Here is a 13,643-nt window from a genome sequence, read left to right on the forward strand (position 1 = left end):
GTGTGAATTTTCATGTGTTATTGAGTGTTTTCGTTCTTTGAAACATTTTACCACAAACCTCGCATTTGTGTTTCATGAGGTTAACCGTGGCCATATTATGTTCTTTGAGTTTTGAAACACTTTTCGAAAACTTGATATCGGAAATCTTAGTTTTTCGTTTTGTCTTTGCTGTAATTTCTTTCTTTCGCTGTTTGTCTGATTTTTTATTTCACATTGTTCTTCATAATCCAACGCTTTACTAACACAAAATTAATCCGGGAGTTTGACAAACTTTCTCCTGAAACCTATAAAAATAAACATATTAAACGTGTAACTTTTGTTCAAATAGGCGAAATATATTTACGACGTACCGTCATCACTTTAACACCATGAATAATTCCGTGCACTTTCACATTTGCCTCTGTTATAACTTTGTTTGGGGTGAATTTGGCGATAATCGTGTATAGTTTATTTATTGTTGGGAACTTATGGACAGTCGTGCTGTTATTATTAGTATCACATTTCGTTCTTATCCCAAATGTCTCTGAAATAACAAGTTGTCGTTTTCATAAGCCGTCACGCATGGATGGTTCTATATAACGCATGGCTGGTTCTATATACATACAGCCTCAGCGTAGATAGTGAACAATCTAGATCAACATTTAAGTATTAGTTGTTAAGTTTTTTAACATATAAATATTAGGTGCTCAGGAAAACGAAAAGCAAAGGTGTTTGGTGTATTGCTAGAACATAAAATTTTAATGTGTTTTTTCTGCGCATCATTATACACAGTTCCACAATCCATAAATCAAGCAACTTGTACCAAATAAAACTACTGTGTAATGAAGACCGGGGTGTACAACACCGTGCTGCCTGGTTAGGCGAACTCAAACCAAAAGTAAGTCAAAGTTTACTGAAACAACGCGATGTATTTCGTATATTATCCAGGTATAAATAAAATATATATTTACAAAGGTTGGTAAACTGTGGCTCGCAGGCCACATGCGGCTCTTTTATATATTTTTACAGCACACTAGCACAGTAATGTTATTTTTACATAATTCCGCAACACTAGTTTATCCTGTGTTGTAGCATTTCAGTGTTGCTGCTTTAAAAAACGAAAACACGACGATGTTCGGCTGTTGTAATGGCCTTAAAGAACCCATTCGGTAAAAGGACAATAATATTCATTTGTTTTCATGTTTAACCATTCTGTTGTGGCTTCAGATCCCTCGCGTGGTTGCATGAATACATACTTTAATTAATTAAATGCGGATGTTTAAACTCATGAATTGTGGAATGTAAGTTACACGAAAACGTGACGTCACAAAACTACTCAGTCAAAATTATCTGCGAACTATAAAACAAAATAGTTTAATTATTTTTTAAATTTAACTTAATAATTTCAAGTTTTTTAAAATTAGAAATTTAGGTAAACCTTAAGACAGTAGCACAAAAAAATGAAATGGAAAAGTAAACGGAAACAAGAGAAACCAGCCAATCCAAGTTTATTCAGTTTGTTTAGATTGCTGCGCAACTTTAGTTAAACGAAAATTACCATGTATAAGATAGAAAAGTGAAATCATGTTGCGTGAAAGCTGTTATCAGTAGTCACACCCACATCACGCAAAGATAAAACAAAGATCTGAATTCCCATCTATTGATGTTGTAACAAGAAGTCGAAACTAACACTTTACATTTTTACGATTGTTGGAAATTTGTAACGTAAATTATTTATTTGTCTATTTAACAACATACCCGAAGTATGCCTTTTAATAAGGGCATACGCCATTTTATAACTTAATGTTTAGGTTTCGTTACATTAAAAAATAGATATATTAAAAATATTATCTAATAGTGCGTAATTACAGCAATATGTAAAAAGCCTTAGTAATGACATTATATTCAATACTACAGGATATGTTGTACAATCACTATAAGGGTTTTTAAAAGCCGCCTATCACAACCTATAACATTAAAATGTATGAGAACAACGGCAATCTAAGTTCAAATGTTTTCTATTTGTGTCTTTTAAAAGTTTTTGAAAAGAAAAATTTTACGAAAAAGATTGTAATACTGTGTATTACTAATTTGAAGTTATACTTAAAGTCGTAAATTTTCATTCAACAATCTCGTTTAGATTTTCTCCTTTGTTACTTCTTTATTATTAAGATTTTTGGTTTAAATTCTCCACATATATTTCACTCAAATGTTTTTTCTGTTCTGTTAATTCCTGTGTGTTTTAATTGCAAAATTTCACCAAGAAACTTCATATGTTTAACGAACAAACACCTTTATATATACTTAATTACACGTAGCGTTGTTATAACACAACACTTAACATTTGTATAGTCCTTCACGCAACAATCCAAAAAGAAAAGTCATCACAGCGTTTGAGCGACGAGAAAAAGACCAGGAAATAATATTTCATAACTTAAAGGAACTTTTTAATAACAATAAAGGATAACGCAAAATGAATAGAGCTTTTAGGGGTTTAGTGCGAAAAACAAGAAAAAATCTGCTCATTTATTGATTTAATAATTTGAATATATCCTCATTAAGTGATCTTTCCTTTTTACTTTTGCTGAAGTGGCATAAAGTACATCATAGGACGTTATGCATCAATATATGTTTGAAGCTCGCGCATGTTCATATTTCCTTTTGCAATTATATTTACAATTTTACAAGCATTGTTGCGTTTCATTTCATGTAAAACAATTTCTGCGTTTAATGTATAAGAAGAGGTTTGGTTTTAACTATTTGTGAGATTTAACACTAATCGCAAGTTTTGTATTTAAAATGTTTCTTCTCTAGAGTGCGTTCTTTTGTGTCTATTATGATTTGTTACCCAGCTAAAACACTTTCCACATTCTTCACATTTGTAGGGTTTTTCACCAGTGTGAGTTCTTTCATGTGTTTTAAGATTTCCTGCCAGGCTAAAACACTTTCCACATTCTTTGCATTTGTAAGGTTTTTCACCAGTGTGAACTCTTTCATGATTTTTAAGATTTCCTGCCTGGTTAAAACACTTTCCACATTTTTTACATTTGTATGGTTTTTCTCCAGTGTGAATTATTTCATGTGTTTTAAGATATCCTGCTTCACTAAAACATTTTCCACATTCTTTGCATTCGTAAGGTTTTTCACCAGTGTGAATTCTTTCATGATATTTAAGATGTGCTGCATGGGTAAAACATCTTCCACAATCTTTGCATTCGTAAGGTCTTTCTCCAGTGTGAATCCGTTCGTGTACTTTCAAAATTTTAGCTAGACTGAAATATTTAACGCAATACGTACATTTAAAAGGTTTTTCGCCAGTGTGGATTGTCATATGGTTGTTAAGAGTTTGAATGGTTCCAAAAAGTTTCCAACAAACCTCGCATTTGTGTTTCTTGAAATGAACTGTTGACAAATGTTGATTGAGAAAGTTTTTACTTTTAAAGCACTTTTCGCAAACGTAACATCGGAACTCTATTTTGTTTTTTAAGTGACTTGATTTTGTTTTGTGTTTCTTGTTTTTTTCCTTCTTTTGGGAAACAATTTGTCCTTCGCAATCAGATTCTTTACTTTCTTGTGATGACCAATTTGTTATAGTCGAAATAGAATCATCAGAAAATCCATCATCCCTTTCTTTTATCAAATCGGTAGTTACAAATTTGATTTGGTGCTTTGACATGATTTTAACTTCTAGAAAATACTGATTGCCTAATAATAATGTAATCACAATAAATCATAAAACCAAAGATGTCCAACCTTTAGATACCAAGAACCACATTCCTTACTTCTAACTTTCTATATTATGCCCTAAAACTCATTCCCTACTTTTATCTTACTGTTTTATCCGCAAATGGTTTCTAAATACAAACCAAGTCAGTTACCAATGAAACAGTAAAGTCAACAATCTAGCAATTTAACTTATCAAACTATCATAGGAACTGCGGTGTAGTTATCGACGTTAACATTTAAAACACTCTTATCTGCAATTAGAATTATACGATAACGAATTACTTACAACCAGACTTGGACAACTACATTTATTTTACCTTTTTAAAATTAGAGCATTTTGTTGTTTTGAAATTAGATTAGAATTAGAATTACCGAATACCTATAAAAACAAATTTTAACTAGAATCACATATAATTATTTACATTCAATTAAATTTAATCGCAAATTATTCTTACAAGAACGCTAATGGTAAATATGCATGTGGTAATTTTATGCCGTTTTATGCTTTTTAGACTGAAAAAATTACATAAAATTTGTTTTAATCAAATAGTTTTAATTGATTTTCTGTGTTTGTTAACTGAGAGACTAAAAATACCGTTTGACAAAGTAGAATTTTTGAAAAAATCTGAGTTAGCTTAAAACTAGAATTAGAAGCAATTCACAAATTAGATTGGAATTAGAATTAGTCGCATTTTGCCCTAATTCAAAACTACTAAATTAGCAAGTAACAAACTAGTAAACAATAAAAAACAAACTGTAGCAATTAGTAGAAGAAAACAAGCAAGCGTGTGACGTAATAGACGCAATTGTTGTAAGATAATTAGCAAATTTTAAGCAAAAGTTTAACATGTTTTTTTTTGCGTTAATATATCTCCCCTAATCAAAAAGCTGTTAGGTAGTCCTTTATTAAGTGATGTGTAAAGTTGAAAATTATTTGATCAGCCCAACTAGAGATAAACGCAGCGGTCAGTGTTTTGACATCAGAGAAGTCTGTCCAATGCTTGACCTGCATGCCGCCCAACTAACATCACATTTACCAGCTCTGTATACAACCCTACACATATAAGCTACTGAGCGTAATGTACACTGTTGCACTTTACTTAAAGGCTCTAAAGTCCTATTATGGTTTATCACTTTTCACAACTGTGTTGATATACAAATGTTGGAACTGTTATCCTGCCGTGTATAGGTGCTTTGTGCACACTAAAGTATACTTGTGTTTTACCTTATAATTCATTATCTTAAGCAATGTTTAATGCTTTTATCGCACATTGCTACTTTATGTGCCACTGCTCGCATTACATAAGTGCGACTATGCACGCTGTACAGCTTGTCTGAAACCAATCACTTCCGTTTCCGCACGCCCGAAACGCGTGGCTGGTTTTCTAAAGTACAAAGCTGGTTTTACATACAAACAGGGTTGGTGCTTTTGGTAACTAATGAACAGTCACGCTGTTACTATTAATATCACATTTGGCCGTTGTCACAGATGTCAATAAAATACAAGCTATCGTTTTCTTAGGCCCGAAACGCATGGATAATTTTATACAACGCATGACTGGTTTCACATACAACAGCCTTAGCGTAAATAATAAAAAAATCTAGATCAACATTTAAGCATTAGTTGCTCAGAAAAATGAAAAGCAAAGGTGTTTGGTGTATTGCTAGAACATAAAATTTTATGTGTTTTTTTTCTGCGCATCAATCTATTTAATCAAACCTAGTGAACCACAGCAGTGGAAACCCACTTTGTGTCGCGACCAATAGGTTGAGAAACACTGGTATAAGCAGTTGCACTTCGATATATGTTCGAAGCTCGTACATTATTGAAATGTCCATTTGCAGAATGTTTTACAACCATTGTTGTGTTTTATATTCCGAAATTTTTGTTCGCAGTTTCTTTGTTATAATATACAAAAAATATAATAAAATCGCAATTTTTGCTTTTAAAGGGGTTTCATACAAAAAACCCCAATTTGTTTAAAAGGTTTTGTTTAGAGTGCGTTATTTTATGTCTTTTAAGACTTCCTGCCTGGTTGAAACACTTTCCACAAACTTTGCATTCGAAAGGTTTTTCTCCAGTGTGAATGATTTTGTGTCTGTCGATATTTCCTTTCCGACTGAAACACTTTCCACATTCTTTGCATTTGTAAGGTTTCTCACCAGTGTGAGTTCGTTCATGTTTTTTAAGAGTTGAGGCATTGGCAAAGCATTTTCCACAATATTTGCAGTCATATGGTCTTTCTCCGGTGTGAATTCGTTCGTGTACTTTTAAGGCTTGAGCATTGCTGAAACAATCATCGCAATAAGCACATGTAAAGGGCCTTTCTCCAGTGTGAATTCGCATGTGAATTTCAAGTTTGAAAACTATTGCAAATAGTTTCCCACAAACCTTGCATTTGTGTTTCTTGAAGTGAACTCCAGCCAAATGCTCTTTAAGTTTGTTACGATTTTTGAAACACTTTTCGCAAACGTGACATCGGAACTCTCTATTCTGTATTGAAATATCTTCGCTTTGCTTTTTCTTGGAATTCATTTGATCCAAGTGACTTTGTTCTTCACAATCGGAAGATTTACTTACTACAGGTTAACGTTCTTGTGATGATCAAGCTGTAATCGTTTTAACAGAATCATCAAACAATTTGATCGTTTGAAATTTTTACTTATTTCCTGAAAAAAGGAAGTATGCTGAACTATCCTCATAACTGATTTATCAAATAAATAAAACAACAAAGATGGACGATCTATAACTTCAACAACAAATTATTGTGGCAAACTATGTGGTCAATTACCGAAACAATTTGTTGAGAGTAGTGAGATATACTACATAAAAACATGGGATGGCATAACTATTTTACAAAGTGTAAACTACGATGCTGCTATTGCCCCAAATTTGGACCTGTAGAGAACGACGCATGTCTGTTTGTGCTTGTATTTATGTCCGCCTGGTAAAAGGTAAATATTTCACCTTTATACTCTTTCCGTTCCTGGCCGTTCTAGCAAACCCTGTCGGCATTTTGACTCAGCTAATCCCAACACAATCGCTCTTGTGCTACAAAGTTAAACGTGCCAGTAGGATAAAGAGAGATCTATAGTCAACGATGGGCACGTCTTACTGACAAGACGCGTTTTACTGCGATAGGCTGTTTTATTGAAAGCGAGCTATGCTGAATTCTTTGAATGGACAAGACAATTATAAACGACCTGGCATTATACACTTTACAATTCAATGACAGTTTATCTTAGTTTCGATTTAGTACAAATTTATGCAGCTTGTCTTATCTACATTCTTAGTTTTCTTGTTAATAATAAATGTACATTACTTTTCTAATTAAAGCCCGTTGCACACGAAAATTACAAATATTCCTGCACCTAGCGATTCAGGTCATAGCCACTTGCCCAATAAGATTTGATTCTAAGACGATGTTGCAGATGTCAATTATCCAAATCAGCATCGTGTATAGAGAATTACTGAGCCACTCTAAGACATAGAAAAGTACTTTTGGTATAAAAAGGTGTCACAATCAACAACTAAATAAACAAATCCAACTGATTTGAGTGAATTTACAGCAATCAAAGAGTTGGCAGACGTTGTGAGCAAGTCGAGAAACAACCATAGCACCGTTGCCTGCTACATCATGTTCGTAAAACTATAGCCTGTGGTGAGGTTCGAACTCACGACCTCGGCTATACCGGGACTGTCGCTCCACCAACTAAACCAGGGTGGTCCCAACCCAGGCCCGCCATCATGTTTCGTGGCCCGCGAAGCACTGTTGAATTATTGTAATGCTGACCGTTGAGGGTTCAAAGAAATACAAGTGATCAACGAACAGAGCGCCTACTGCAATTGTTTGTGTATGATAACATTTTTCTGCTATACCATTAAATAAACCAGTTTACTATCGCTCACCAAATTCGGATCCAGGGGGGTGGAAGAACGCCTAATTTTGGTAAGTGGGTTTGACCGGTTTAAGAGAAGCCTCAGCGCGTCCTATATGAAACTTTCTAAAATGGCTTTTTTGCGAAATTATGAGGTATATTTTTGCGTTTTGTTTTCCGTCGTTTTAATGTTAACATAACATAAAAAGTACGACCCCATATATTATACCAATTACTATTTTTTGCCACTTTAAAGTAAATAAATGTATCGCGCTGCTTGAAAGTAATGTTTTGGAGATTTTCACTGCAAGTATAGACTAACGCATTGACCCATATAAGATGCAATTTCATCCAAAGTTAACTTGCTATAGAACCTTTTTTCGGCGCGATACGATAACGTCTTAAATTTAGCGATTGCGTAGTAATGCAACATCGCTCGTACGGTTTCCGCGAACATTCCAAGCTTTCCAATACGCAATTTTTTCGCGCTTCACGCGCACCATTTTTCCTAGTCTCATAACACTCGATCATTTCATTTGCGCACAATTCCGACTATAGCAGCAAGTTTCTGCAGCTTATAAAACTGGTTGACGATGCTTCGTGACGTCATTTTTAAACATTTCGTGCCCCGATCAAACGAAAATCGTCGATCCGCCCCTGGCATGCATGTATCACTTTATGTGGCCCGCAAAGAATTTGCATGAAATATTGTGCCTGTGATCAACCTTGGACAACCCTTAATTAAACTGAACAGACTCAGAGGGGAACAAATCGATAAATAACCACGGCACCGTTGCTTGCTACATGCTGTTCTTAATACTAGCCTGATTCGAACTCACGACCTCGGTCATACCGAGACCATCGCTCTACCAACAGAGCTACACAGACCAATGTTTGCTGCAACCTGTTAGTGCATACCACTTGTCGGGAATTAACAGAAGCACAAAAACCCCTGTGGATAAGACTGGCTAAAGGCTAATTGCATTAAGCTCCTTGGTAATAACCGCGACAATTTTGGGCATAAAAGCATACTATAATTGTTCTACGATCAAGTTACGAAACAAGATTGATTTATTGTCAAAGCGAGTCGTAGAACTCGTATTTAAGTACGTTGCTGTAAGCCTAGATCCTTGTTCGAATTGACAACAATATATGCTTGATATTTGCATTTTAAAGTATACAATAAACATAAATAACGTTTAAATTAAACTTATAGACTTACTCAGCTGTGTAATAAATGACATACAAAATTAGCAAATATATTCTTGCATTCTACATATTGTCAATAGAAATGTTTACAGCAACTAGTCAGTACAGCCTTCTACAGTAAACTCCACTCAGTCCAGACACTAATATGACGCTGAACACATTTGCTTGGTTGGTTTTATCGGGTCGAAAGACAAGATGCTTCCTGCTCAGGGAAACGAGAGCTAATTGTCCTGGCGCGGGAATTAATAAAGCGGCGAACACTGCACAGTAAGCCAGGATAACGACGGGTTCGATCCACGCAACGCTGCTGCTAGCAGAGTGTTATTTATCGCATCTGCAACAGCGTGATTTATTTATCACAGCTACAACAGCGTGATTTTCTTGTACGTTTGGTGATGTCTTACTGTCAAACATTGTAAACATTAGAACACCGTGTTGCCGTAAAAGATGAACTCAAATCAGTCGTTCCACAACGATTGTAATTTCGTAGAAGAGAATTTAGTGTTGTGTTGTAGAGTTAAAGTACAACTCGTAGAATAGATGTTACTATTATCAAGTTTACAAATGAAATACATTTTCCTTCAATGGTTTATTTTTAACAAATTTAAAGTATTTGGACTTGTTTATGTCCACTTTAGCTGGTAATAACGCTTGCCTGATTGAATAAATCTGCAATTTTTAAGGTAATAGTGTTAATTAGAGAAACACCTTTTATAGTATTAAAAGCTAAATATCTTTTGATTGGCCTGGTACAATTAAATGGAACACTAATCACTGATAAAACATATTTCACATTGGAACACCGTTGCCTTGTTGGGCGAACCATAAGTAAAGTCCTGCGAACTGGTTTTCTAAAATGAAATCTAAAAAAATGACCACATCAGAAAGTGATTGAAAAGTATTTAATTACTTTATCAAGTTTAGTAATTAAATACATCCGTGAACCAGGTTTATTTTTACGCAAATGTGCTGGCTCGTGATGAAATGTTTGTAGTAAAACTAGCTGTTAAAATAATGCTTGTTTGTGAAGCGTAGAGGGATAGTTGGGAGCTATAAGAAGGCTGCTGACCCTATAGACGAGGGCCGACGGCTGCCTAAGTCTCTTACAAGTTCTTAATCCGACTCCAAAGGAGCAGGCCGCTAGAATACCTGTCCTTAACTTCTTGTACTCTAAGCAAAGACAATCCACTCAGTAGATAGTTGCTCATAGAGTATATTCACAAATCTCAGAAATACAGCGATAAACAGAGCGGTGATTCAAGCCGCTAATCAGTAAGACGTATAAAGTAGAATGAATTGTCAAATGCGGAAAAGCAATTTGCTAGGTGCGGCGGTCACACGTCAGTGGACAATGGTCACGTGTATAGTGACGTAAAAGTAGGCTATATGCTACAGAATCCCCCTTCCAATGAACAAGTCAGACGTAGAATGGGTTGTTCATTAAAGAAAAAAGAGATCTGAAAGATTGATATTAGGATTTGGTTTGGGTGCATGTCCAAAAGCTGTGGGACATGAAGAGAAATAGCATGCAAAAATGGCGAGCGAAAAACAAGCGTGGCGTTGTAAGAAAACAATATATTTTCAACTCAAGAGAGCAACGTTTTATGGGTGTTTTTATAATTTTTTGGGGGGCGATTTTGAATTTGTAACTTTTCCTGTTGTTGCAGCAGTTTGCTCATCTTTTGTGATAATTCTTCGGCTTCCTTTTCTCTTTGGAGTTGAGCTTGTTGGAGTTGTTCAATTTTTTCTTCCAGCAAGCGAGTTTGTTCGAGATGGTCGTCTTGCTGCTTCTTTTGGTTCATTTCCAATTTGTGCTCTTGTCTTTTCAATGTAGCTTCCACTTCTGCTTGACGATCTTGTGCCTGCTCTTCAAATACCTTTGATGCTTGAAGCTTCTTTTCAAGTGATTCAACCTTTGCCTGTAAGGTCTCTTGGTCAACATCATCAGAGGGCTTTTGTTTTGGCATTTTGTTTGTGTGGTTAGTAGGGGGGAGGGGTTAGTAAGGTTTATTGGTTCGAGTTCGATTTCTGACAGAAAACAGAGGTCTTCTCAGTTAGCTATAGCGTAAACAAGCTTTTATGCCGGTCTCGGTTAAGCGCGGTTTAGAGCGTGAGAACCGGAAGCTATTTTGGTGTTAGCCAAATTTCGCTGTGCCTGCCGTTACGGTTTAAGCGCTTTATATTAAGCAGTTACTCGAAATATCAAAATGCCAATCCAACAGTCATTCAGCACAACACACAACATTCAATGGGCGTAAACTTATTAATGCAAATTATGCGATAAATTTACACAATTATTTTGCAGGAAAAGTTCGACGATTTTTATTTGAAAATTCGACAAGCGAACTATCAGTTATTTTCGAACGAAAATCCCTTGTCTATCTTACTAATTTTATAGTTGTGACGTGAAGAAAATCGCACGTCCTTCTGAAGTTCCCTGGGGACAAGATCGTACACGAAGCCGGTTCCGTTCCTCCAAAATAATCCTTTGACGCTAGGTCGTCTTTAAGGTTGCACGCTGCCGGTGCGGGGAATGTGAAGGAATCCTGGGCTGTTCGTTCAGAGAGGATCTTCCCGGGGGCCGTTGAAAGGGCGATGTATCTTCTTCGGGGAGAGACGATTGACTGTCGTCTCTCTAATTGTCGAGATTTTTAGTCCGTTTTTTCTGAGACTTGCCTGCTTTTGATTGCAATGTTCTGTCTTCAGATATCTTCCGAAGAACAAGGAGGTCACCAGTGAAGCGTAGAGGGATAGTTGGGAGCTATAAGAAGGCTGCTGACCCTATAGACGAGGGCCGACGGCTGCCTAAGTCTCTTACAAGTTCTTAATCCGACTCCAAAGGAGCAGGCCGCTAGAATACCTGTCCTTAACTTCTTGTACTCTAAGCAAAGACAATCCACTCAGTAGATAGTTGCTCATAGAGTATATTCACAAATCTCAGAAATACAGCGATAAACAGAGCGGTGATTCAAGCCGCTAATCAGTAAGACGTATAAAGTAGAATGAATTGTCAAATGCGGAAAAGCAATTTGCTAGGTGCGGCGGTCACACGTCAGTGGACAATGGTCACGTGTATAGTGACGTAAAAGTAGGCTATATGCTACAGTTTGATTTAATTATTTTTCACTTTTGTCACCTTGTAAATTTTATGAAGTCATCCATCAAAAGTATCGATAATTGCAATATGTGTTCAACGCACGCGCAATATTTATATTATTAACAATTGTCTGTTTAAGTTACAAAGGCATTTTCCACATTATTTACAATTAATAGCTTGTTTTTTTCTTACGTTTACAACGAATCATCACGTGCAATATTTATATTTTCTTTATTAACAATTGTCTGTTCAAGTTACAAAAGCATTTTCCACATTATTTACAATAAATAGTTTGTTTTGCTCTTACGTTTACAACGAATCTTCAGAGCATTTTGACACGTTTTGTTTTACTATGGTTTCTTTAGAGTGAATTTTGTTGTGTCTATTAAGATGTGATGTCTTGCCAAAACACTTTCTACATTCTGTACATTTGTAAGGTTTTTCTCCAGTGTGAATTCTTTCATGATATAGAAGACTTCCTGCATGGCTAAAACATTTTCGGCAATATTTGCATGCATAAGGTTTTTCTCTAGTATGAACTCTTTCGTGTTTTTTAAGACTTCCTGCCTCGCTAAAACACTTTTCACAAACTTTGCATTTATAAGGTTTTTCTCCAGTGTGAATTCGTTCGTGTCGTTTACGGTTTTCTGCTCGGTTGAAGCATTTATCGCAAAAAACACATTTAAAGGGTTTTTCTCCAGTGTGAACCATTTCATCTTTTTTAAAATGTCTTGCCTGGCAAAAACACTTTCCACATTCTTTGCATTCGTAAGGCCTTTCCCCGCTGTGAAGTAGTTCGTGTTGTTTACGGTTGTCTGCTCGGTTGAAACATTTATCGCAATAAGCACATTTGAAAGGCTTTTGTCCAGTGTGAATTCTCATGTGAATTCCAATTGCGATTATTGATCCAAATAGTTTTTTGCAAACCTCGCATTTGTCTTTCTTGAAGTGAAATGTGGACAAGTGTGTATTAAGATTATGACGCCTTTTGAACAACTTTTCGCAAATGTTGCATCGAAACTCCATGTTCTTGTTTCTCATTTTGTTCTTCTTTGTTGGATTATCCTTTATTATATCCTTCTTAGAAATATCCATTTGATCCAAGTCACTTTGTTCGTCACAATCGGAATCTTCACTTCCAGGTTGATGTTCTTCTAAAGACCAATCTGTAATCGTGGAAACAGAATCATCAGAAAATCCATCATCGCTCTCTTCTGTCAGTTCTGTCGTAACAAAATCGCTATGGTGGTTTGACATGTTTTAGTCTTATGTCTGAAAAGTATCAAGTAGCTCACTAATAATATGAAGCACTGTATATCCACGACCTTTTGCCCATGCTCTATTATATTGTATACGTGTAGTTTTTTTATTGATGCAACTAAGTTAAACCCATTTTTCCGGTGTGATTTAATTTTTATATATTTCTCAAGCCCTAATCTGTGACCAGACTATTATTGTTTTGTTGCGCGATTTGCATAAAAAAACGTTTATCGAACCCAAATCTTTTAATAGCAATTAGCTTTCCAAACTCGCACCAAATGATTAGGTTATCAGTAACTTATGAAAGAACAACGAAACAACACCATTGAAAAATCTATAGCGAATATCGCAACGAGACTAACAGCTGGATCTTAACTTTATTCCAATAACAATATTAAACAAAAATGAAACTTAGAAGTCTTTCACTTACGTTCTTCACTTACAGGTTAAAGTGTAAGATTGTATTCTAACATGTACAGCTAAAAATGCGCAG

The 13,643-nt window shown here is 35.5% G+C and overlaps 2 protein-coding genes across 2 annotated transcripts in view; both read right to left on the bottom strand.

The window, feature by feature from the left end:
* Positions 1 to 2,773: 2,773 nt before the first annotated feature.
* On the bottom strand, positions 2,774 to 3,655 carry LOC146166466 (uncharacterized). Its single transcript, XM_083382976.1, has one exon. It carries the CDS (start codon positions 3,653 to 3,655, stop codon positions 2,774 to 2,776), a length of 882 nt encoding a protein of 293 aa, XP_083239102.1.
* A 2,007-nt stretch (positions 3,656 to 5,662) lies between these two features.
* LOC146166467 (uncharacterized) overlaps positions 5,663 to 13,643 on the bottom strand; it is a 28,718-nt gene continuing 20,737 nt past the window's right edge. Inside the window, exons 9-12 of the mRNA XM_083383282.1 lie at positions 12,367 to 13,113; positions 11,181 to 11,428; positions 10,444 to 10,745; positions 5,663 to 5,993 (exon numbers count right to left, since the gene is read on the bottom strand). Of these exons, the coding sequence (XP_083239408.1) occupies positions 5,663 to 5,993; positions 10,444 to 10,745; positions 11,181 to 11,428; positions 12,367 to 13,113 (1,628 nt within the window). The remainder of the gene's footprint in view (positions 5,994 to 10,443; positions 10,746 to 11,180; positions 11,429 to 12,366; positions 13,114 to 13,643) is intronic.

This window comes from Ascidiella aspersa, chromosome 1, assembly GCF_963924565.1.
Source record: "Ascidiella aspersa chromosome 1, kaAscAspe10.2, whole genome shotgun sequence".
Lineage (NCBI taxonomy): Eukaryota > Metazoa > Chordata > Ascidiacea > Phlebobranchia > Ascidiidae > Ascidiella > Ascidiella aspersa.